The sequence below is a fragment of the Hyperolius riggenbachi genome, chromosome 1 (assembly GCF_040937935.1).
Source record: "Hyperolius riggenbachi isolate aHypRig1 chromosome 1, aHypRig1.pri, whole genome shotgun sequence".
NCBI lineage: Eukaryota > Metazoa > Chordata > Amphibia > Anura > Hyperoliidae > Hyperolius > Hyperolius riggenbachi.
The window spans coordinates 254,776,808-254,803,761 of NC_090646.1; the positions used below are offsets into that span (position 1 = coordinate 254,776,808).

At 45.3% G+C, this 26,954-nt stretch overlaps 1 protein-coding gene across 1 annotated transcript in view; it reads right to left on the bottom strand.

Annotated features, from left to right (window-relative positions):
* Window positions 1-26,954, bottom strand: part of LOC137547553 (transmembrane protease serine 11D-like) — a 53,257-nt gene that overhangs the window by 1,969 nt on the left and 24,334 nt on the right. Inside the window, exons 7-10 of the mRNA XM_068271102.1 lie at window positions 18,667-18,741; window positions 2,871-3,039; window positions 1,259-1,518; window positions 982-1,124 (exon numbers count right to left, since the gene is read on the bottom strand). Coding sequence (XP_068127203.1) covers window positions 982-1,124; window positions 1,259-1,518; window positions 2,871-3,039; window positions 18,667-18,741 — 647 coding nt within the window. The remainder of the gene's footprint in view (window positions 1-981; window positions 1,125-1,258; window positions 1,519-2,870; window positions 3,040-18,666; window positions 18,742-26,954) is intronic.

Genomic DNA, 26,954 nt, shown 5'->3' on the forward strand with positions numbered 1-26,954 from the left:
GCAGGGATTCGAACCCTGGTCAAGGGCTTGAATCCTGTATCGAAGACAACAGCCTTACCAGTACTCTATCCATTTGAAATTCCAGAACAGGGGAGGAGAAGCAATGATAACGAATACTAATAATACTGTGTTTCCCCGAAAATAAGACACTGCCTTATATTAATTTTTGCTCTAAAAGATGTGCTAGTGCTTACTTTCAGAGGATGCCTTATTTTTGGGCAAACACTGGTAGTTTTCCTATACAAAATGTACATACTGTATGCCATGCTGTAACACGTGCAGCATGCACAGAGCTTGTGGTATCCAGATATTGGCTCTCACAAGAAATTGATTCTGCTGATAATGTCAGTAATGCTGGGTACACACTATGAGATTTTCTGGCCGATTTACTGTCAGATCGATTATTTCCAACATGTTTGATATGCTTTCCAATCGATTTCTGAGCATTTTCCGATCAATTTCCGTTAACTTAAATAGGAAATTGTTTGGAAAGCAAATCAAACATGTTGGAAATAATCGATCTGACAGTAAATCGGCCACAAAATCTCATAGTGTGTACTCAGCATAAGAGTCTATTCCCATTAGAATACATTTACAATAAAATAATAACAAAAAGTACCACCCAAAGAAAGCCTAATTGGTGGCAAAAAAAACAAGATATAGATCATTTTGGTGTGATAAGTAGTGATAGAGTTATTGGTGAATGAATGGGAGGAACTCTGAAAGTTGAAAATTGCTCTGGTCTAGAAGGGGAACACAACCTGTAGTGGTCAAGTGGTTAATGGATGTGGAGGTAAAATTTCACTGTTGATATACAGTTATATAGCAGTGCTGAAAAGTGTGTAACTCATTAGGATGTCTAGCTTAAATGTCATGGTAATCGTAGATTCATCCTAACTTTAAACATGTGTTCTTCCACCAATAACAACAGCTTTGTTCTCTTGTAAACTTCATGTAAAGTTCCCATCAATCCAAACTTACCTGACATGAGTCAATCTTTCCTGCTGCATATCCAGCACATAACATTGATGGCCTTATAGAGGTTCCATACATAGTGGGGCTGGCACATATAGTTGTGTTAATTATCCTCAACTCAGCCTGTTGCAGAATAGATGCCAAGTTCCCTTTAAATAAAAAAAAAGTATATAATTCAACTCTTCATGAGAATGTTTTCATTTAACTGCATGCAGTGGTCACTGTTGGTATCTAATAAGTAACAGGTAAGAAGCTTAAAATAAAATCTATTGGCACTACCAACCTCCATCGGTCAGTGTTCCCCATCCGGTGACGTAACATGAAGAGTTGTCTGGAGTGACAGTCATATTGTCTGGCAGACATACAGGCCGGATGTACTGTGTAAAGCTGACTGGAGCTGAGAGTTCTAGCAGTGTAATGTCATTTTGGAATATTCCACTAATGTAATTTTCATGGATTATTATATTTTTAAGTTTTAAACCAGGGCCAGAACCAAATGCAATTGTTCCTAAAACAACCGTCCATGAATTCACATCCTTGCTCCTGTGGAAACATAACAGGCTTAGCATCATTTTTTTAAACAGTAATTTTTAAACATTTTATACAGATGCCATGACCATAACTAGTACACCTCTGTTTAAAGCATAGGCTTCCCAGTGGCTTCCCTTGCCCTCCTTGACCCCATCACAACTGGACAAGAACCTCTTCTGGTTAGCAGCCATGCTCTCCACTGTGTTTGAGTGCAGCTGTGCTGTGCAGGCATGAGTACAGCCAGGCTTGCACAGTAATCTGAAGCCGCTGGTGAACAAGCAGCTCCAGCTTACTGTGCAGGCGTGGCTTTACTCATGCCTGTGCAGTATAGTTGCACTCATACACAGAGGAGAGCATGGCTGCTAACCAGAAGAGGTTCTAGTCCAGTTGCGATGGGGTCAAGGAGGACGTGGGAAGCCTCTGGACCATCCAGAGGCTTCCCTCTACGTAGGTAAGATTACTGCACAGGTGCGGCTGTACTCACATAGGTAGAGTACAGCTGCACTCATACACGGAGGGGAGCACGATCACAGGTATATATCAGACGAGCTCTTGATATATACAGTATTTAGAGGGATTCTGCACAGCAGCGGTGTGCTCCAAAATGAATAGGAAAGCCTCTACATGGGTGAGTATCCAACTTTTTTTCTTTTAAAGTTACAGGTTCCCTTTAAGGAAGACCAATTTCTTGCATGCAATTGTGAACATATCAACACATATTTGCTCATTGTTTAGTAATAAAAAAAAATCTAATTTCAGTAAGTAAAGGACCAAAATCTTACCATTTTAGCTGAAGTATCATCTCAATCCAAGAACACTGCTAAAAGGGGTAGTAGTAGTAATAATAATTATAAAGGGTTCTTCAAAAGAAAACCATTATTTAACTATTAAACCAGGCTCCTGTTCTCTTTATGTTTCAAAAATTATTAAATACATGTTTGGCTTTTATAATGCGCCAGGTAAATAATCTAGTAAACCTGTATTAGTGATGCCTGAATGAAGGACACTAAAAAACTGAACGCTTCTCACTTCCGGAGCAACCTCTTATGAACTTGCAGAATTGTCCAATCAGCACCAGTATTAACAATGTGGTGCAGTTGGGTAATTCCCTTTGTGATGTTTCCATAGGTGATGGCCAGACATCCATATAGGCATATTTATAAAGAACTGCCTCTCGAGCTCTATCTTCACCATTTTCTAAAATCTGTTCCCCCCCATAAGCTTAAGCGATTTATCAAAGCACGTTAAGATTTTATACTATTCTGACCTCCTACTGTAAACATCTCAAATTTTCAATCATTTTAACATGCGGTATAGAAATATTGTTTCACATGCCAGAATGTTTGCTGTGAGGTTGAACTTACTGAGCGAAGCAGTGAGCAGCTGTAATTAGCCAGGTGTTGCTGACAAGAGAAGCTCCACATTTATGGTTTCCATTAAAGCGTAGACTGGCCTGCCAGGGCCACGCCCCCAGGGCAGCATTTGTTCCTCCCACTATCTTGCTAGATGCTGAAGGACCTCCAACACCGCAGTCTGCTCGAATAGGAGATAAGGCAAGTGTAAGCAAGGTGTGTTGACAAAAAATTATTTAGTTTAAATTGGGAAGAAAGGGCAACAATTATGACAGAGGCAGGCTTCTCCTTGCAGGTAACACTTGTGCAAATTATACTTTTTAATGTCTAATAAAGCAATTATAGTGCTAACATTCAGTTACCTAGGGCAGATTTACTAAGGCAGGTCCAGAGATCTCCAAGCATCTTCGGTTCAGATGTACTGTAAGGCCAGTTTCACACTACAGGTTGGTGATAACGGTGCAATGCGGCCCATGTGCTGCACCGCCAAAAACAGGCCTTTAGGGATTACCGCGTTAGTACGTGGTAATCCCTGCCTGGCAGCCGACCAAGCAGGAAGTGATGCTCACTTCCTCTGGCTGAAGCAAACACGAGCACGGAAGCGTATTGCTAAAATACACTTCTGCGCAAGGGCGACATGTTAAACTTGTGTGGGGCATTTTAAAAAACACACATCGCCATAGATTTACATTAATTCCGTTCCACTGTATGAAATGCTGAAGGTTATATTTTACCATACAGCAGAAGACATTTTCTTTTTCTAATTCAGTCTAGGTTTACTGGATGACTATATCACCCCTGAATTTGCTAGAGGTGCTGGGGGATACTTGCTGATGCATCCTTTCTTGGATATGTTGATCCTCCTCCCAGCACCATTAGCCTGCTGTTTTTGCACTACTGATTACTTAGTTGAACTTACATAGGAGTTTGACTCTTCTGTCTTTATTTTTCATGCTTAGAATGCGTTTATGCAAAATGGCCACAAGATGGCACTGTGCATTTTGTTAATGTGCATGTTCACTGTTATATGCAGTATCTGGTTTGTTGTTTTGTGAGATTGCTGTTCTATCATTTGTTAGTGCAAATTCCTGCAAAGGCAGTGACAAAGTCTATGGCATGAAACCCTTGTGCAGATTGCCTCTGTTGTGTCCACTATCTGCACAAAGTTTGTATGTTCTTCCTGTGGTTTCCTCCCACATCCGAAAAACAGATAAGTTAATAGGCTTCCCCTTACTTTGGCTCTAGAAATACATACACTACACTATACCTACATAGACATATGATTATGGTAGGGATTGGACTTTGAGCCCTTCTGAGGGACAGTTAAACGACAAAACAATATACTCCGTGCAACTTTGCAGGAGATATCAGCGATATATAAATACTACATATTAATAATGCTATGAATTATTTAGCCAAAAGGAAAATCCTAAATAATTGTGTGTTAGATTTGGTGTGGGGATATGGCATCCCATATTTATTCACAGGTCCTGTATTGTTTTCTCTCTCTCTCTCTCTCTCTCTCTCTCTCTCTTTCTATCCATAGGGAAGCCTGATGTTGAAGACACACATAAGTAGGGTAGTATATCTCCTGACATTTTAAGATAACAAAGAGCGACCCTTTTAAGACACACTCCTAGCCATGCCCCCACTACACCCCTAGGCAGGCCTACCACAAAGTATTCATAAGCAAAAGATCTAATTTTATACAGCAATTCAAACCACACTGGTCCTTTTTATCATCACTACTTTTCCTTCATATTAACATTTAAAAATAAGAAATACATCAATTTAAAAGACGAGAAAAAGTTTAGAGTCAATTGGATACATTTTTCAGTAGAAAAATACATATATTTACTGAATAGGTAATTTACAACAGGCAACACTACACTATCAACTCAACATGCAAAAAGTTTAAAGGAAGTTATCAGTGGCTCTCCACCAACACTACCCCTTTGCTTTGCACTCGTGGGCAGTGACTGAGGGTACTAGGTGGAGGGGACAAAGCAAAGGTTGATTGGGGTAGGAGAGTGAGAAGGGTGACTTAAGATGCTATATGACTAAAAGGGAGGGCTGACTGGGGTACTGCCTGGGTAGGGACAAAAGTGAGTTGGGTTAGTGGGGAGAAAGTGTGACTGGCTGAGGGTGCTGGTTGAGTGGTAAAAAGTGAAGTTGATTGTGATTCTTGGGTAGGTGGGAAGAAAGTGAGGGTGCTGGGTAAGTGGGGATAACGTCAATGTGCTGGGTGTGTGGATGAGTTAAAGGTAGATGAGACTGGCTGAGAGTGCTGGGTTGGAAGAAGCAGATGAGGCTGGCTGAGGGTTCTGTGTAGGTGGTGAGCCAGGTGAGGCTGGCTGAGGGTGCTGGGTGGGTGGGGAGAGGCAGGTGAGGCTGGCTGAGGGTGCTGGGTGGGTGGGGAGAGGCAGGTGAGGCTGGCTGAGGATGCTGGGTAGGTGGTGAGAGGCAGGTGAGGCTGGTGGAGAGTGCTGGGTAGGTGGGGAGAGGCAGGAGAGGCTTGCTGAGGGTGCTGGGTGGGTGGGGAGAGGCAGGTGAGGCTCGCTGAGGGTGCTGGGTGGGTGGGGAGAGGCAGGTGAGGCTGGCTGAGGATGCTGGGTAGGTGGTGAGAGGCAGGTGAGGCTGGTGGAGAGTGCTGGGTGGGTGGGGAGAGGCAGGTGAGGCTGGCTGAGGGTGCTGGGTGGGTGGGGAGAGGCAGGTGAGGCTGGCTGAGGATGCTGGGTAGGTGGTGAGAGGCAGGTGAGGCTGGTGGAGAGTGCTGGGTGGGTGGGGAGAGGCAGGTGAGGCTTGCTGAGGGTGCTGGGTGGGTGGGGAGAGGCAGGTGAGGCTGGCTGAGGATGCTGGGTAGGTGGTGAGAGGCAGGTGAGGCTGGTGGAGAGTGCTGGGTGGGTGGGGAGAGGCAGGTGAGGCTTGCTGAGAGTGCTGGGTGGGTGGGGAGAGGCAGGTGAGGCTTGCTGAGGGTGCTGGGTGGGTGGGGAGAGGCAGGCGAGGCTGTCTGAGGATGCTGGGTAGGTGGGGACATGCAGGTGAGGCTGGCTGAGGGTGCTGGGTGGGTGGGGAGAGGCAGAAGAGGCTGGCTGAGGCTGTTGGGTAGGAAGAATCAGGTGACGCTGGCTGAGGGTCCTGGGTGGGTGGTTAGAGGTGAAGCTGACTGAGGGCATTGAGGGTGCTTAGCTGGTGGACAGAATGTAAAGACCGATAGAGGTTACTGGGCTGGCAATGGACAGGGAAAGATTACAGAGGTAGGAGCCTTATAGACAGTAAGGGCCACAGCCGCTCAGTATTAATCATCTGATAATTATTCTAAGTAGTAGTCACAACTCTTAAAAATGCAGTATTTCTCGAGCTGCTGACCCTTAACTAGTGCACAATAACTGAGAGGGATGTGGGGCTAACTAAACAATGGACAGAGGCAAGAGATGGTTGATACATCCATTCACAATCTGCAGAGCTGTGCACTGCTTGCACAGGCTTCAACACTTTTGGTGCCAGCTTCACACATATCATTAAAAAAAAAAAAATTAGATGTGCAGCACCTTGGACACAAGATGGCGCTCCAGGCCTTTTCCCGGGTGACCTATACCCAGCCACAGCCCTGGCCAGTCACCTGGTTGTAATGCTGATATTTTGGCTTCTTTCACTAAACTCACACCTGGTACAAGCATGCAGCCAGTCAAGTCAGCATAGCACAGAGCATTTGACCCGCACACTTATTTCAGTTCATTGTTCAGAAAGTGTCACAGGCAGAGGATTAGTACATCTGGTTATTTTATATTTATCAGTAGCACCAGGGCTAAAATTAATATGTGTTATTGGTTTAAAAACAAAATTACAGACTGTACACTTCTCACCCCATCAGCTGGATTGCATACAGGTTCAGGACGTTTCCTTTGACGCAGGAGACCCGTGTTCACATCTGACTAGAGCCAGAACATAACCAGCAAGCAGTATTTGGGGAATCGTCAGTCAAAAAAAAAATGAGTTTTACTTACCTGGGGCTTCTACCAGCCCCATGCAGCCATCCTGTGCCCTCGTAGTCACTCACTGCTGCTCTGGTCCCCCTCCGTCAGCTAGTTTTTTGCTGACCTCGGGGTCAGAGTACATTTTTACGCATTCCCGCTGGTGCAGGAACATGAACACATACCTTTTTACGCATTGCACCACTAACGTGTAAAAATGTATGTGTTAATGTTCCTGCACCAGCGGGAATGCGTAAAAATGTACTCTGACCTCGAGGTCGGCAAACACAAAACTAGCTGCCAGCGGGGGACTGGAGCAGCAGTGGGTGACTACGAGGGCATAGGATGGCTGCATGGGGCTGGTAGAAGCCCCAGGTAAGTGAAACTCATTTTTTTTTTGTGCCTGACGATTCCTTTAAGAAAAGGAGAGAAGCCCCATGAAAAGTGAGGGGAATTGAAGGTGAGAATCCTGCATATATTCTTTTCCATTGCTTCCCCACTGAAATACTATTCAGAGTGATTTAGAGAACTAAACTAAGAGAACTGTAAGGCTTGGTGGTGTATTCTCCACAGTCAGCATGCAACGCATGAGCTGACGTGAAGGAGGTACACACACTAGCACAAGGAAACAGGCTATCCCTAGTATAGTGGAGGGGAGGACTGACTCCAATAGGAGATTGTGGCGCACAGAGCCGGTGCAGATCCGACAGCCACAAACAATACTTTCGCTATAACGTCTCAGCGCAAAGTAGCGCTGAGCGCATAAACCAGAACTGAGGAGATCAGGACAGGTAGACAGAATGAACGCTTGCTAGCTAGCGGCTACTTAGCGACAGCAAGCGTCCAAAACAAGACAGACTGGAATGAGGCAGCCAATGCGATTGCAGCGATGGCGTGCCTCACAAAGACAGGACAGGATAGACAGGAAATAGCAGGATCAAGATAGATGAACGTAACACAGACAAATATACAATAAGTATGTTTTCCTAGCGTATTACAATTACAGCTATCAATGAAACTATTTGTAACGTCTGACTAACATATGTATATATCGGCAATGAACCGATATATGACATAAGCAGGAACGCTGACTAGGACTGGAGTAATACAGGGAACAGGACTCAGAAGGATTCGCTATCTCTTCGCAGAGATGAACGCAATCCACAAACGGTAACAGAACAGGATTCAGAAGGATTCGTTATCTCTTCGCAGAGATGAACGCAATCCACAAACAGTAACAGAACAGGATTCAGAAGGATTCGTTATCTCTTCGCAGAGATGAACGCAATCCACAAACGGTAACAGGACAGGATTCAGAAGGATTCGTTATCTCCTCACAGAGATGAACGCAATCCACAAACGGTAACAGAACAGGATTCAGAAGGATTCGTTATCTCTTCGCAGAGATGAACGCAATCCACAAACAGAACCAGGAGCAGGGTAACTACCTCAGCACGGGTGGTCACGGTACGCGCAACCTACCAAAACGTGCTGGAAAGCTGACTAACTGCACACAGGATATAAACAGTTCGTGTACGTATACATCAGCGACACTGATGTATCAACGTAACACGAATACAAGGAAAATAATAAACGTGCTGGTATGCATATATATTGGCAATGAACCAATATATGATGCAAAGACCAGCAAAGTATCTTTAGAACAAGAAACACGATCGAGGGCTGAAGCGACAGCAAGACAGGCTTAAACTGAAGCTATGAAAACCCAAGGAAACCCTGCAGGAAGCAGATCTTTATACTGAGGTCATCCAATGGGAGCAGACATGCAGATTCCCACACAGGTGAATGATAATCAGTCACAAGCTGACAGCAGGGAAAGACAGACAAAGCTATGCAGCTTGCATGGAAAGACATCAGAACTGCCTGAGCTGCAGCACTACTACTTCCAGCAACACCTGCTGCAGCAGCGATCATTACAAGAACTAACTTTTTTTTTGCCTGACGATTCCTTTAAGAAAGCCCCAGGTAAATATGGTACTTTTTTTTACTTAGTTTTCTCCTAGGTGATATTTTCTCAACTTGTCAATAAAACACCCTTCAAACCCCCAGCAAGCAAGAAAATACTGAAAGGGATTTTAAGGTATTTATTCACCTACTTTTTGGTACTTTTTCCAATTGCAAAGTGCTGAAAAGTTATTTTAAAAATAAGTTCAAAAATTATCTCCTAGGAGAAAACTTAAAAGAAAAACTTAATTGCATATGGGCCATTGTGTGGCATTGTGCATTCCATATAAGCCATTTTTGCATTATTCAAGTTTTGCTACATTGCTGGGTTTGGAAAATTGACTTCCAGTTTGAATGTCATGTGTTAGGCTGAATACCAGTCTGTGAACTGTCCAACCTTCTACCCTATTCCATCATCACTCACATGAGGTAGTCAGGAAAGAGAGGAGAGGATGCACCAGATAGTCTTTCACTGAGAATGTTTAGATACCTCTCCTTGCCTCCTCCGTGCTGCTGAGAGAGATTAACTCTTTGTGACCAGCTCTGCATAGTCTCACCATCAATTCCTCCCCCGCCTCCTCTATGTCACCGCTCCCCTCCTGCGTCCCTTCTCTCCAATCAGTGGGGAGGGAAGGGACGCAGGCGGGGAGCGGCAACATAGAGGAGGCGGGGGAGCGGCGAGACTGACACTGCAAAAGGTAAACAGCCGGCTGTGACACGCTGCATGTCGCTAGCACGGCGTTTGATTTATGGGGGCATAGCAGAGCGCAGGGGGATCCTGGGGGGGAGCAGTATAGCAACAGAGGTTGGGCATTATAAGCAGACTGTAAGGCTTGGTGGTGTATTCTCCACAGTCAGCATGCAACGCATGAGCTGACGTGAAGGAGGTACACACACTAGCACAAGGAAACAGGCTATCCCTAGTATAGTGGAGGGGAGGACTGACTCCAATAGGAGATTGTGGCGCACAGAGCCAGTGCAGATCCGACAGCCACAAACAATACTTTCGCTATAACGTCTCAGCGCAAAGTAGCGCTGAGCGCATAAACCAGAACTGAGGAGATCAGGACAGGTAGTGAGAATGAACGTTTGCTTAATTAGCCACTACTTAGTGACAGCAAGCGTCCACAATAAAACAGACTGGAATGAGGCAGCCAATGCGTTGCGGTGATGGCGTGCCTCACAAAGACAGGACAGGATAGTCAGGAAATAGCAGGATCAAGATAGATGAATGTAACACAGATAAATATACAATAAGTTTGATTTCCTAGCGTATTACAATTACAGCTATCAATGAAACTATTTGTAACGTCTGACTAACATATGTATATATCGGCAATGAACCGATATATGACATAAGCAGGAACACTGACTTAGGACTGGAACGATACAGGGAACAGGACTCAGAAGGATTCGCTATCTCTTCGCAGAGATGAACGCAATCCACAAACGGTAACAGGACAGGATTCAGAAGGATTCGTTATCTCCTCGCAGAGATGAACGCAATCCACAAACAGGACCAGGAACAGGATAACTAGCTCAGCACGGGTGATCAACGTGCTAGAACTGACTAACTGAACACAGGATATAAACAGTTCGTGTACGTATATATCAGCGTCACTGATGTATCAACGTAACACGAATACAAGGAAAATAATAAACGTGCTGGTATGCATATATATGGGCAATGAACCAATATATGATGCAAAACCAGCAAAGTATCTTTAGAACAAGAAACACGATCAGGGGCTGAAGCGACAGCAAGACAGGCTTAAACTGAAGCTATGAAAACCCGAGGAGTCCTGCAGGAAGCAGATCTTTATACTGAGGTCATCCAATGGGAGCAGACATGCAGATTCCCACACAGGTGAATGATAATCAGTCACAAGCTGACAGCAGGGAAAGGCAGACAAAGCTATGCAGCTTGCATGGAAAGAGATCAGAACTGCCTGAGCTGCAGCACTACTACTTCCAGCAAAACCTGCTGCAGCAGCGATCATGACAGTACCCCCGCCCTTAAAAGCGGATTCCAGACGCTTTTCAAAACTGAAATTCCCAACAAAACAGTCTGACTGATAATTCATGATGACCGGGACAGCCCGGCAAGACCAAATTCCAGAATCAGTCCCCACAAGACTGGACCCATCAGAACCAGAACCTACAGAACCATGCCCATCAGTACCACAAGCCCCAGTGTGACACCCATCAGAACCATGCTTTCCAGAAGAAAGCCCTCCGAAACTCCCTGAGCGATACCCACCGCCTTCCAGGAACCGTTCAAAAACGCCAAAGCCTTTGCAATGCCCACCGGGACTGTCTTTACCAACACAAAACCCACTGTTGAACCAGTCCAAGGCACCAGGACAGGTTTTCTCAGAGACCTCCCAGAACACCTTGAAGCTCCAAAGAGATCCCCATAGGTCAGAACGCCCCTTAGGCTCACATGGAGAACTATCAAGAACCCCTATGGAACCTAGGGCAATTCCCGAGTCAGGGCCACAAGGACAAACATCAAGATCAGGGCTTTCAGGGACCAGAACCATCTCTGGGCATGCAGGCAGACTGGCAACATCAGAACATGTTCCCACTAAGGAAGCATCAGAGCACGCTAACACCTTAGACACACTTGGGCATTCTGGCACACAAAGAACATCTGGGCACACTGGCACAAGAGAAACCTCTGGGCATGTCAAGGAACTGTGAGCCTCAGGGTCAGCCAAGACAGGACCAAAACCAGGACTGGCAAAAAAAAAATCATCATGACTAGACTTCGCAACTACTGGACTTTTACACGAGAATGCAGGATCAGACTTAGATGTCGCTGATTCCAGCAAAGTCAGTAACAAATCAGATTCAGGGGCACTAACAAGACAGGACAAATCTTCTGATGTATGCACTGAACCAGATAGGGACTCCACAACTACCTCTGGACTGGACAGAGACTCATCTAATACACTGGATTGGAGCTCATGAGGCGCTGCAGAACAAGTCAGTATTGCAGCAGCCCCCACTGGACTAGGCAAAACTGAGGAATTCCCTGGACAGGAAGGGGACTCTGGAACCTCTGCCACAGCGGCCAGAGAACCAGAATCTTTCAGGATACAGAGCTGGGTTTCAGGAACACTCATCAGACCGGACTGAAATTCTGAGATTTCTATTATTTTGACCAGAGAATCAGAATTATCCATGTTACAGGGCAAGACTTCTGAAACATTCAGAGGACAGGGCTGGAGTTCCTCGGCTGTTACAACACTGGAGAGGGACTCAACAACATTGGTTAAATCAGACTGTGTACAGGGCAAGGTATCTAACACACTTGCTGACGAGGACAATATTTCAATGGCTTCTGCTTTGCTGGGCAGAAATTCATCAAGGTTTATTAGAGCAGACTGTAATTCCAAAACAGCTGCTAGACAAGTGAATATTACTGCAACACCAACTGAGGTAAGCAGTGCCTCAGACTCCTCTGCTAGAGGGTTTGAAGTATCCAAAGTACTGGGTGAAGCATAAGACTCTGCGACCACAGCTTCACTGGACAGGATCACTGAACAGTCCATATTGCAGGGCAAAACCATGGAAGCACCTGCTGGACAGCATAATTATTCTGTGACCTGAGTTTCATTGGAGAGATCTACTGCACAATTCATGGTACAGGGCAAATTTACTGGAACATTTTCTGAACACGGTAATAATTCTGCGATTTCGGATTCACATAGCAGACGCTCTGAGTTATTCACGAAACTAGAGTGAGGTGTAGAAACAGGAAGATCAAAACACAATGTTTGCGCATCTGAATCACCATTCAATTGTAAAATTGGAAAATTCAGATGCTGGGGTTCTGAGGTTTCTAGACAGGATTGCTGGGACTCGGAAACTGATGTAGTGCATCTATTGGCATGTGCTGGATCAGACAGGAGTTGAACTTTATTAACACAGGTAATTTCTGCAGAAGTGTTTGCAGAGACAGGCAAGATTTTTCTGGTGTCTGTTTCACTGAACAAAGACTCATGAGTACTGGCTAGGCTGGACTCAGAAGTCAGCAGGACCTCTGGATTCTCTGCTGAGAAATTTGTGCAGGGCAAAGTTAAGAAAGTATCAGTGGCTTCTGTTTTACTGGGAAGTAACACTGAGTTATCCATGGTACAGGCTGGAGTTACAGGAACATTCACAAGACATGGCAGGGACTCAGTAACTGGAGAAGTGGGACAGTCTCCAATTGACAGTGTGTCTTCCCTGGTATCAACTGATTGAATCGCATAAAAATCGTCCAAAATCATTTTCCACACATCGATCAATGGAGCCACAAAGTCATACCCACACACACCAGTTTTTATTAGGTTATAGGCAGACTTAATGCATGCATTCAATACTAATTCACTTTTTGCACTGTAAAATTGACAAAATGAACTTGAATCATTCTCCCATTCATTGACCAGAGCTTCCATCTCTCCTTTCTCAAATGGAGGATTCCAAGCATACTTAACAGGCAGATCACAGTTTGCAGATATGATTGTGGCAGGGACATATATTGGGTTAATTAGCAGGTGATTGGCAGATTCCTTATTCTTAAGAATCTCCAATACCTGTAGCAAGTGTTGAACTGTAGTGTATGCAAACTTTCCTTGCTTCACAAATAAGTTGATTTGTTCAATACTCTGTAATATCTCCTCATAATCATACTCAGATTATTCTTTTAAACAAAAATCTTTATTTTCCCTAGCCAGTGATGAAAGTTCATTAGTAGTTTCATAAGTCCATTTAACTCCCCTGAAAGACAATTGCATTTCATTATCTGTTAATGGCAGAATCTCATTATAGGTCTCAGTCGCTAAGGATAACGACTCTGCAGATCGGACACGTTTCTTAGAACGTTTGCGTTTTGCCTTAGACCCTGCTGTTTTTGGTGATTTATTCAAGGCTGCAGGAAAATTATCAGGAACACTCTCTGCTTGCTGATCATTTTTGCAAACAATTGAAGGGGCAGCTGATTGGCCTGCTGCCAGGAGTTCATTTAGAGGAAAAGGCAATGGATCTATGCGCAACCAGTTATGGATTACAAACGCTAGAAATTCCAGCGGCCTCTCTTTCAAATCGGAATGATCGAGAACATCAAATGCCCACTGAAGCAATTGCCCTTTAAACAAAATATAAACTAGCTGGAGTGCCCAGGTTGAAACAGGAGTCGCTTGGAGATCGGGATTGGCCAGGAACCTGGCACATTCAGAGAAAAACTCATTTTCTGTTTCAGAGTTAAGTTCTTCAAATTTCTTGAAGGAACAGGAACCATTATTAACAGTGTCATACTTTCTGGGAATCCCCCCCACAATGGGGATTGGTAATGGGGTTTTCATAATGTAAGGCTTGGTGGTGTATTCTCCACAGTCAGCATGCAACGCATGAGCTGACGTGAAGGAGGTACACACACTAGCACAAGGAAACAGGCTATCCCTAGTATAGTGGAGGGGAGGACTGACTCCAATAGGAGATTGTGGCGCACAGAGCCAGTGCAGATCCGACAGCCACAAACAATACTTTCGCTATAACGTCTCAGCGCACAGTAGTGCTGAGCGCATAAACCAGAACTGAGGAGATCAGGACAGGTAGTCAGAATGAACGCTTGCTTAATTAGCCACTACTTAGTGACAGCAAGCGTCCACAATAAAACAGACTGGAATGAGGCAGCCAATGCGTTGCGGCGATGGCGTGCCTCACAAAGACAGGACAGGATAGTCAGGAAATAGCAGGATCAAGATAGATGAATGTAACACAGATAAATATACAATAAGTATGATTTCCTAGCGTATTACAATTACAGCTATCAATGAAACTATTTGTAACGTCTGACTAACATATGTATATATCGGCAATGAACCGATATATGACATAAGCAGGAACACTGACTTAGGACTGGAACGATACAGGGAACAGGACTCAGAAGGATTCGCTATCTCTTCGCAGAGATGAACGCAATCCACAAACGGTAACAGGACAGGATTCAGAAGGATTCGTTATTTCCTCGCAGAGATGAACGCAATCCACAAACAGGACCAGGAACAGGATAACTAGCTCAGCACGGGTGATCAACGTGCTAGAACTGACTAACTGAACACAGGATATAAACAGTTCGTGTACGTATATATCAGCGTCACTGATGTATCAACGTAACACGAATACAAGGAAAATAATAAACGTGCTGGTATGCATATATATGGGCAATGAACCAATATATGATGCAAAACCAGCAAAGTATCTTTAGAACAAGAAACACGATCAGGGGCTGAAGCGACAGCAAGACAGGCTTAAACTGAAGCTATGAAAACCCGAGGAGTCCTGCAGGAAGCAGATCTTTATACTGAGGTCATCCAATGGGAGCAGACATGCAGATTCCCACACAGGTGAATGATAATCAGTCACAAGCTGACAGCAGGGAAAGGCAGACAAAGCTATGCAGCTTGCATGGAAAGAGATCAGAACTGCCTGAGCTGCAGCACTACTACTTCCAGCAAAACCTGCTGCAGCAGCGATCATGACACAGACCCAGCCTCTGTGTGCTGATAGCATTCTTAGAACCACCTCGGGTTCTCTTTAAGAAAGCCTTTCAGGCCTCAGCCTTTCAGCCCTCCCTCTAGAGTAAGGAAACATTGTTTCTTACTGCAGGAAGGCCAGGTTGTGAGAAATGCACATAGTTTTTTTATAAACACACCGAGGAGGGTGTAGAAATGCTATATTTCATACCGAGCAAGGAGTTAATGTTGCTGCAGAACAGAAAGCATGTAGGTACGGAATATTCTGTGTGCTGGAGAAGGAAGTTCTTTTTCTCTGGCAACAAGGAGTTTGAGGAACAACAAGGCAGGAGACAGCCAACACATATTTAAAAGAGACTATAAAATCCAATGCACTTGGTGTGCATGCCATTCTTGTAAAAAGTTATACTGACTTTGGTGGTCCTTTCAGCAAATCTCATCCTCAGAGACCCTCCATGCAATGACTTCTGGCAGTTAGTCGGGCCCCTTGGAACCAAGTGCCATGGCACTCTCTGTACCGGGGAATACAGAGTGCCACAAAAGTGCCACAGCACTCTGCTGCAAGTGGGTGGGGCCTACTGCTGCATGTCGCCACATGGAGGGTCACCAAGGACGAGTTATACTGAAAGAGACTTTATAGCCTCTTTAAATATATCTATTGCAAACAGTACAATACAGACATGCAATGCATAAACCATGGTGCATTTTTAATGAATGCAATTTTTCTATAATATGTATGAGAAAAACATGAAGCTGAGCTACTGCTTTAAGTGTCCATTCACTGTAACTACTTTTTCCACATATAGAAACACATTAGAACTGACATCCCACATTTATCAATCTGCTCATTTACATCTACAGTTTTTTTTCCATTTGTAGAGAAAACAATTCTTGCTGCCTTTCTCCCCTGTGCTGTTTGCTTTTCATATTCAAACATTATGTATTGCTGCCATGGACACACAAGTTTAATGCATTCAAATACACTAGCCATTAATCATAAAGTGCATATGTGAACACAGCGAATATGAATGTAGCCTTAGAGCTGCAAAGCGTATTTCCAGACAGCAGGGCAGGGCTAAGGCAGAAGCTCGGGAGCCGAAAGGGTGCTGCTGTGCCCCCATCCAGCCATTGCAAAGTACTTGTCAGCGGAGCATGCTTCTGGCTCCTGCCGCCAGGATTCCTGTTCAGCCCCATTGCAGCATTTCCTCTCTATGACTTCCTGTGGCATCACTCACTACATGCGCCACTAGAGGGAGTCATAAAGATGAGACGCTGCAACAGACCTAACAGCTGAGTAACAGCTACAAGCACAGTCTGCTCTTGTGACTCTGCATATGGGGGAGGCCACCTAAGGGGCATATCTGGCTACCCTACCTATACTGGGGAGGGAGACTGCCTAGTATTGGGGGAATATCTGGCTATCTGTACTGGGGAATGGGAGCTGCCTAATACAGGGGCACATCTGGCTATCCATACTGGGGAGGAGTCAGATCTGCCTACCTATACTGGGGGAGGGGAATCCTACTTAATACTGGGGACACCTCTGGCCCTTTACTAGGGGGGACCTACTTAATATTGGTGGCACATCTGGGGTGGGCACAATTTGCATACAGTACTTTGGAATCTCTGCCTCTGGTGCTGGAGAACCTTGTCCCAACCCTGCCAGACATTACTGACAAGGCTTACCCTCACGAAAACTGATTAAAAATTGTATAAAATCAGATTATAAACTACAGTGAAATTGTCCAAACATGATAGCTTTCCACTAAGGGCACCATTATTTTTCCTTTTCACCTGGACTAATGGTAGACTTCCACTGCGAACCAGCAGTTGGCCTTCTGTTGTTCCAGGTCTTATGCAATGCCTTGTTTCATCTGTTTGTGACAGCATGTGCCTAAAATGTAGTCAAATTTCCCACCAGCAAGTGGCCCCCAGCTATGCTGAGACTAATGAATGATGCACACATGTACTCCCTTCTCCTCCCTTCCTGGGACTTTGACAAAGCTTCAGGCCCACTCAAACTATCCTGAAAATTGGCCTGAGTTTGAAGGAATGGCATGCAAGGCAGACCCTTCTCCCGGGGGTTCCCCACCTTCACTCCAGCTATGGTGACACATGAGAGCGGGGATGCTGTGTATTTGCTCTGTACAGGAAAAGGAGTTGAATAATGGGAACCCCAAAATTCTTTTTACGGGACATATGTTGGACACCTAATAATATTGTGTGATGGGGGGGGGGTGAAAAGATCAGGCCTAGCAGCAGGCTCAGGGGCCATGGGGGTGATTTGGTTGGAAGAGGGGTATCGGGGGGACGCTAAGTTACATTTGCCCCAGGGCCCCATCAGAGCCGGGACAAGGTCCTCCAGCACCCAAGGCTGAGACAGCAAAGTGCGCCCCTCCATCCCTGCCTCCCCAGCCGTCACACACTGATTGCTATTAGACTAAGAAGCACCACAGGGCCCACAACCTCCCCAACACGTTAATCTCTAGTTATCTGGCTTGCAGTCACTGCCATGTATCCCCTTTTCTTATTTCTTTCTGCTTCAAACACAATTAGTAATGACAGCTGAATGAATTCTGTGCCCCCTCCTACACTGCGCCCTGAGGCTGGAGCCTCTCCAGCCTATGCCTCGGCCCGGCCCTGGGCCCCATTGTAGCTAGAACCAGCCCTGCCTTCTCCCAATACACATATTTACTAAATGCCCCAGTTAAATTGGTCTGGAGATGTTGCACATATTAGAATATCAGTAATGTTAATGACATTCTACTGTAATTTTCTCTAACCTACGTCTCACATTAAACCAACCTAATACAGTGGTTTAGCTTGCAGTTGTTTTCACTGCTTTGAAAAATTAAAAACTATCAACAGACTGGTTTATAGTAGTCACCTAAACAGGTGCCCTGGTTTATATGGCATTGCTGCTTACAGTCAGTAACATACTGTTAGAAGGTGGAGGGCGGGAGAGTACTTCCTACATGTTGTGTAAGATGAATGTGTTGGTTTTTTAAAAATTGTTAAACCCAATTAATAAGAGCTCTTGCCAATTTTCATTCTAGCAAGGCGTGGTGATGAGTCATTTAATTTATTAGTTAACTGATATTTATTCATTCATTTTGTTTCACATGTTCACACTTTTCTGCTGCATAAAAGAAGAACCTGTCAAGACCTGGGCTGCTGTTTAGGTTCCTATTAGCAGATATGAGCGGCCTTAGGGTAGTAAAACAGCTGCCAAGAATGAAACAAACAATAATCATTTAGGAAAATGGAGTAAAGGCAAATAAAAAAAAGCCAGCAGGCTTGGGCAATCAGCAAATTATGTGTTTTCAAAGTGTATTTAATACACACCTGCAAAAGTCTCAAGAGGAATCTGAGTGGTTGCATTAAGGAGAGTCGGGGTGCCTGTGCTAACACTGCTTGGTGCTGCGAAGGGGAAAGAATTACACACATACACACACACAAAAAAAAAAAGTTTAGTGACAGGGTAACCAATGTTTTGGCTCAGATGGTGTTAAAGGATACCTGGGCTCGCAAATTGTAAAAACGGGAAAGCAGCCATGTGTAGGAAGCAGTCATCATGCCTACTGCTCCCTCCGGTCTCCTCCGTCCCCCTTTGTTCGAAAGGCCCCGCAAAGCTACTTTCGGGTTGGCCAGGTCGGTGAGTAGTGCGCAGACACTGCCCAGCGAGATCGCACGCCCAGGCTGGGAGCACTCTGTGCATGATGTCATGACTGAAGTAGCTTCGAGGGGCTTTTAGAACATAACGGAGGGGGGCAGAGGAGAATGGAGGGAGCAGTGGACACGATGACTGCTTCCTACACATGCCTGCTCCCCCCCCATTTTTACAATTTACAAGCGCTCAGGTATCCTTTAAGTCTGATAGAAAGAATTACATTTTAATGATGAATATCTTAGACACCTTTAGGAGTAGGAGGAAGGAAGACACAAACCAGAGGCTTGTTTTAGAAAAACACCAGGCCAGAAAAGTGGCTTAACCACTGGTAACACAAGCCATAATTACTATCAGTGGGTGATATATGAGGTCACTAAAGAGTGGAGAGTATAGCACATCTTTTCTCATCTGTGTCATTAACCAGTTAATATTATTGGTGGATCAGTGCCACACCCTGTGTTTTCTTTTCTGCCATGAATGGATGAATCCCTGATGCATTGTGTTTGGATGCAGAGCGCAATCATCTTTTTTATTAAAAAATAACAGGAGAAAATGTAAAGTTATGAATATACTAAAATCTTACAATTACCCTTGAGATAAATATTCATACTCACTTGAAACACCATTTTCCTCATTTTTTGTATAATCCCTAACATGCAAGTATAAGAGCTTATATAAGACTGAGAAGATTGTAGAGTATGGTATACATATCTGAGGTCAACACTTTAATCAATAAACTATGATTCCCTAACAATTTTACAAGGCGACAAAAGCATCATAATTACACTTAACCACTTGAGGACTGCAGGGCTAAACCCCCCTAGTGACCAGGCCATTTTTAGCAAAATTGGCCACTGCAGCTTTAAGGCCAAGCTGCAGGGCCGCACAACTCAGCACAGAAGTGATCCCCCCCCCCCTTTTCTCCCCACCAACAGAGCTCTCTGTTGGTGGGGTCTGATCGCTCCCCCCATGTTTATTTTTTTTAAAATAAATATTAGTGTTTGTTTTTTTTTTCTTTAAAAACCCCTGTTTCTTAAAATTTCTTCCCTCCCTCCCCACCTCCCTCCCCACAGCCAGCCAATTATGGCGATCGGCTGTCATAGGCTTCTGCCTATGAGAGCCGATCGCTCTCTTGTCCCCCATGGCAACAGCCGCTCGGAGACTGAAGGCGGGGTGGAGCTCCGCCCTCCGAGCATGAGATGCGCGCGCACCATGCGCGCGATCTCATGCAAAGCAGAGCCCCAGGACTTTACGCCAATTGGCGTTAGGCGGTCCTGGGGCTGCCGCCGCGGCCACGCCCACTGGCGTGATGCGGGCGGCAGAAGATTAAAGCAGGTTATCCCATGAAAATTTCTGACCTGTTTTATGTGAAGTAGTAAACCAGTAGTTAAATATGATGTAACAAATATCCTATGTAATAATTTACAAGTGTCCCTGCGTCCTGTCCGTGTGTTAGTGCTTTTGCACTACTGCGCATGTCAAGCACTGACAGCCGTTAGGACAGGACGCAGGGCGGGCGGGCAGGTGTGCGCGCGGGTGGTGGGCAGGTGCACGCGCGCACTGACTGCCAGCGGTGGCGGTGTGACAAGACCCTGAGCCCATTTTTAAACGGGCTTAGGTCAACTAGTTATATATATAATTATATTTAATTTTTGGAGGATATTCAAATTGGAAAACCTTATGTTCAATGAGTTATAGTGTACACTGCATTTACCCATTGGGAGACTAAAATGTTCATTAGTTTAAAACCTGCTGGGCATTTCAATTCCCTCGGCCGCATGGCCGCGGGACAGTTTTTTTCGCCCGATTTTTTTTTACTTATCATGTAGCTAGCCTAGCGCTAGCTACATGATTCTCCCCTTTCTCCTCTCTCCCTCCCACCCTTCTGATCGCCACCGGCGATCACGCCCATAAGGAAATCCCGTTCTGAACGGGATTTCCTTTAGGGCTTCCCCCGTCGCCATGGCGATGAACGGAGTGACGTCATCGACGTCGTGACGTCACTGTGACTCCCAATCCACCCCAAGGTGCAGCCTGGCAGTGATTGGCCAGGCTGCGCACGGGGTCTGCGGGGGGGGGCCCCTCTTTCGCGCCGGGTAGCGGCGGAGCAGCGGCGATCGGGGCAAGTGCTAGCTGCGTGTTTGAAAAAAAATTATTAAAATCGGCCCAGCGGGGCCTGAGCGGTGCCCTCTAGCGTCTCTGGACGAGCTCAGCTCGTCCAGAACGCTAGGGAGGTTAATACAAGTATTTAAAACTAAAAATAATAATTTTAACAAAATTGTAATAGATTTTGATGGAAGGATTGTTGAATTTCTGTTGTCCATTTCACATGTGGAATATAGACCTACTAGACAATTAACTACAAATAATTACAATATTGTTAGGAAGAGTCTTGAAGTAACCCATTTTATTTAAACCTTAAGTTTAAATACACACTCTACATTAAGTTTAGTCGGTAACAAAGTACGTCTCAGGTGAGAATCTAAAGAGAACCTGGCATGTGTATAGGACCCTAATGCCTGAATGATGCCTAAAGATCTGGCAAAGCAGATCTTTATGGGACTCTAATAACCTAGAGAACCCCAAGCACATTGCTCTCTCATTCACCCCACGCACCAGAAGCCACTCAGTCGTGCACCCAGGGGCGTCTCGTCCACCAGGCTGAACCAAACAGTCGCCTGGGGCGCCGTGCGGTGGGGGGCGCTGCCCAGGGTGGCGAAGGATCCATGCTGACTCCCCAGGAGGTGAACAGGCCGCGGCGTCTGTTAGACGCCGTGCCAGTTCACTTCCCGCAGCTCACCTCAGCCTACGGAGTCAGAACAAGGCTACGGGAAGATGGCGTCCGAAGCCCTGCTCTGGAGACTATTTGTGTCTCCAGTACAGGACTTCAGGTGCCATCTTCCCATAGCCCTGCTCTCTGCCTGTCAGTACGGGACTTTCACGCTGGAGCCTAGAGCCATTGGAGCTGCGCGCTGGGAGAGAAGACTTCTGCAGGTGAGTAAATGCTTCTTTTTTTACAGGTCCAAATTATTTTCTAGTGAAAAACTACCCACATTATGAATATTTTCTAGTGAAAGATTGACACATTATGATTATTTTCTAGTGAAAGATTGACACATTACGATTATTTTCTAGTGAAGCGTTACTGCATTACGATTATTTTCTAGTGAAACATTGCCCACATTACGATTATTTTCTGGTGAAACATTCTGCGTTACGATTATTTTCTGGTGAAAGATTGCCATATAATTACGATTATTTTAAAGTGAAACGCTGTCCACATTATCATCATTTTCTAGTGAAAGATTGCCACATTATTTTCTAGTGAAGAATTACTGCATTACGATTATTTTCTGGTGAAAGAATGCCTGGTACATACGATGCAGTTTCCGGCCAGACTGGTCAAATTGATTATTTCCGACAGGTCAGATTTCCCATCATTTTTCTGATTGATTTTCTGATCACGACTATACAAAATCGATCAGGAAAACGATCAGAAATCAGATCAGACCTTTTGGAAATAATCTATATCGACCATCAATCTGATGGAAAATTGCATCATGTTTACCAGGCATTAGACAAGGTTCACAGTGATTGGTTGCTAAATGCACGCATTATAATGACTGAACTGCAATGGAGACTGGACATCGACTTTAATACAAAGCCTGCATGCAGCAAGTTATGCCTGGTACACATGATGAGATTTTCTGGCAGATTTACTGCCAGATCGATTATTTCTAACATGTCTGATCTGATTTCCGATTGATTTGCCAATCGCTTTTCCATTCACTTCTACGAAAAATCGATTAGAAAATCGATTGGAAATCAGATCGGACATGTTGAAAATAATCGATCTGGCAGTAAATCTGTGAGAATCTGCTCAGCTGCCTGTGCAGACTGGCAGCGTTTTGACCACTGTTCACGTCTGCATTCTGCAGGTCTCTTTAAGAGAGACCTTCTGTCAGTTCTGCAGCTTGTGTTGCTGAGGAATTTGCATACATTAGTCATGCAAATCCCTTACCTGCCTTCTTTTGATGACTGGCACTATAAAAGCATTCTGCTCCTAGAATGCTTTGCTGGACATTTCCCTTCCATGGTCTGTTCCTGATGGACACTGCTGGAGTGTCAGCCATTGCAATGTAGTATACACTCCTAGTGAGTGTCAGCCATGCTACTTCTCGTTGAAGATTAGTTTAGAGTTATTCGTGGGACTGCGCTAGGCAGATTCCCTAGTCTAGTTAGGATTGTATTATTTGTATTGCCTGTTCTGTCTGTCTGTGGGGTGCTAACCAGAGCAGCGGTTGCTACTGGTAGGCCCTTCTGTTCTGTTATTATCTTCTCTGGATCGCACTAGTCTCTTTGCGCTAGTGCTGTGGATCCTTCTGTTCTGTCTTCTGGGATCGCGCTAGCCACTTTTCGCTAGCGCTGGGGATCCTTCTGTTCTGTCTCCTGGGATCGCGCTAGCTACTTTTCGCTAGCGCTGGGGATCCTTCTGTTCTGTCTTCTGGGATCGCGCTAGCCACTTTTCGCTAGCGCTGGGGATCCTTCTGTTCTGCTACTCTGTACCTGGATCACGCTAGCCACTTTTCGCTAGTGCTGTGGATCCTTCTGATCTGTCTTCCTGAATCGCACTAACCGCTAGCGGTAGCGGCTGTGGATCATTCTGATCTGTGTCTCTGCTTGGATCACACTTGCTCTGACGGAAGAGCGGTGGATCCTTTCTGCCTAGTTCCTGTTTCACGTTTGTCTGTCTTGTCTGATTCGAAACGCTTGCTGTAGGCTCGGTGAGGTAACCATTAAGCAAGCGCTCGCGTTCTCTGTTTCGTGTTTGTCTGTCTTTGGTTAGTTAGGCGTGCTTGTCTCTGTTGTGCGTAACACGCGGAGACCGCGCACGAACGCGTGCACTGTTGCGAATGAGTGCGGTGTTCGCGTTCAGCTAGCGTTTGTTATTTTCTTTATCTTTCTCTTTGTATGATTTGCTGTGCCTTTGCTACCCTTGTGCTCTGTCCTGCTCAGTCTTGTGTCGCTATTGGCAATCGCCATTCTTGCGATTGCGTTTCCTACTTCGTTTCCGCCGTTGTGTGTTCGCCGTCGCTGGGTGGCGACAAATTTGGTGGGCACACATTGGTTCTGTCCCTTTGCTCTGTTCCCTGTGGGCTATCCAGCTCTGCCTGATTGTACCTTGTCCCGGATCTGTACAATTCCCATTTGGCATCTGTGGCTGTGCAGCGGCTGTGTTCGCCTGCACTCCACAGCGCCATCTGCTGGTGGGAATTGCTCTCTGCGGGTGCATAGCACCTAGCCTGGGTGTCCGCAATAATACGCTTGTGGAGGAAATCCGCCGCGTCAGCGCACGTCTGGTGCGCTGACCACGGAGACAATTCCACAATCGTTACAGAATGTCCAGCCCAACCAAAATTCCCAGGGCAGAGGGAACCTTCGATTTGTTTCAGATGTCATTGCCTGAGGCAAAGGCATATGTGGATCCTATTATAGGTAGGATCGCACACTACATTAAAGCAGTTAAAAAGTCTGTCCTCGTTCCTGACCCCAACCCATATGGAGATTACCTAGATACTGGGTTGTTTGAACCGCCATTTGCCTCATGGGAGATTGGGGCCTTGTTGGAAGAGTTTGATTTCGATTGGAAAGCCTTTTGCGATTTTTATATCGCAAAGAGCGTGGATGACCTGAATGATTGTCTCGACTCTATGTACCTTTTGATCGATTCTGATGAATGTGATGAGTGTGATGTGGATCTGGTGATTTATGTGTGGCAGACTATTTTGGACGAATTGCACACACACCAACCAATTATTTCCAATAAAGAGACACCATTGTCACATGATTATTCCTGTCTTTCTGGGGTAAAGCAAGTGAGTTTGGACACTGTGCGACCTGAAATGAATGGGTGTGCCTCGACTGTGGACACCTGCGTGAATTCTGATGGAGTTTCTCCCGTTTGTTTAGAGGTTAAATCTGTGCGATCTGATGCCTGTTTCTCAGATGTTCCTGCCGATTGTGATCGGCGTGAGTGTGTCAGTTTTGTCAATGATTTGTGGGATCCCTTGTCATGTAAAAACAGATCTTCTTCTCTCAGTACTACTTTAAGGTCCTCCATCTATGATCTTGCTATGGGGAAAATTCCCAAACTATGCAGTTTCAAGAGTAAAATTAATATGATTCCTCATGTTGTTGCCACAACTTCCCCTAACATTGTTCAGTATGAATGCTCAGACCTAGTCAGGTGTGAATGGGAGCCCCCGTTCCAGAAAAAACAGTTCGAAGCGTTGTCGTATGAATTGGAGAACGATTCAGAGTCGTTTTGTGAGTACTACATTGCCAGAAGTGAATCTGTCTTGAGAGCATGTATAAGTTATGCTTCCGCCTTAAGAGAAAAAGAGGGGTGTGAATTTGACTTTGTGAGTCCGCTGATTTGTATGTGGAAAATTATTCTGAATGAATTACGTGTACGTCATTCAGGTGACGTTTGTAAAGGTACATTGTCAGCTGGCGTTTCTGAGATCCAGCAATCCAGCCTGGAGACCTCAGAATCCCTGTCTTTGGAGTGTTCGGTTTCGCAACCTAAAGCGATTGTGGATTCGCAAATTTTGCGTTCTGTCTCCTCGGATTCGACATCGTTAGCCGAGTCTAAGAATGAGACAGCACTTTGGTTTTGTGAACCTGATACTGAAGCGCCTTTGCTCTGTCCAGAGAAGATGTCTCTGAGCCTGCCCTGTATCATGAATAAAGACATTATGTCCACTCGCATTGACATTTGCGAGTCTGATTCTGAAGTAAGTACTGACTCTCCACCCAGTAATCTGGATGAGTCAATACTACTTTGTTTAAAATCTCCTGCAGTGTCCCTAGAGGTTCGTCTAGATATTGCAACCATTGTTACCTGTTTCTCTGCTATTTTTGAATTGCAGTCGGGTTTGACTGCTATGGAGGAATTTCCCTGCAGTGAAACGAAACTCAGAAGGCCAGAGTTAGTTTCACTAGATATTTCTGTGTATCCCTGTCCTGATGATGAAATTCAGTCTCAGTTTATGGTGGAACCTTCCCTGGGACATCTGCCCGGTCCTGGTTTTGGTTTTCTTGTATCGGACTCTGAGGTTGGCAGTTCCCCGACATGTCCTGAGGTTTCTCCTGTGCTGGTGTACCCCAGTGTGCTCTGTGATCCAGAAAGCCCAAGTGTGCCTCGGTTACCAGCGTACTCAGATGCTTCCTCGGTGGAGACATGTTCTGATTTAGCCTGCCTGCTTGCATGCCCAGAAGTGGTCCCTGAAAGTCCTGATCTTGATGGGTGTCCTGCTAATTCTGAATCTGGAACTGTCATAGGTTCCATGGGGGTGCTTGGTAGCTCTCCATGTGAGCCTGGTGAGCGTTCTGGCTTCTTGGAATCTCTGCGGAGCTTCAAGGCGTTCTGGGAGATTCCGAGAGAAGTTTTGCTTGGTACCCTGAATACGATCAACAGCGGCTTTTGTTTTGAAAGAGACACTTCGAACAGGTTTTGTGGCAGATTTGGTATTTTCGGACGCTCCTTGGAAGGTGGTGGGTATTGTCTGGAGGGTGTCGATGGCTTCTTCTCTGGCGTTCACAGTCCTGATGGGTGCTATACTGAGAATGGTAGTACTGATGGGCATGTTTCGGTGGCTTCTGTTTCCGATGAGGTCGGTTTCGGGTGGACTGACTCTTGAATTGGACCTTGTCGGGCTGCCCCGACCTTCATGAGTCTTCTGTTAGAATGGTTTGGAGATATCAGTTTTGAGGGTCGTCTGGAATTCGACCCTAGAAGGGGGGGTACTGTGAGAATCTGCTCAGCTGCCTGTGCAGACAGGCAGCGTTTTGACCACTGTTCACGTCTGCATTCTGCAGGTCTCTTTAAGAGAGACCTTCTGTCAGTTCTGCAGCTTGTGTTGCTGAGGAATTTGCATACATTAGTCATGCAAATCCCTTA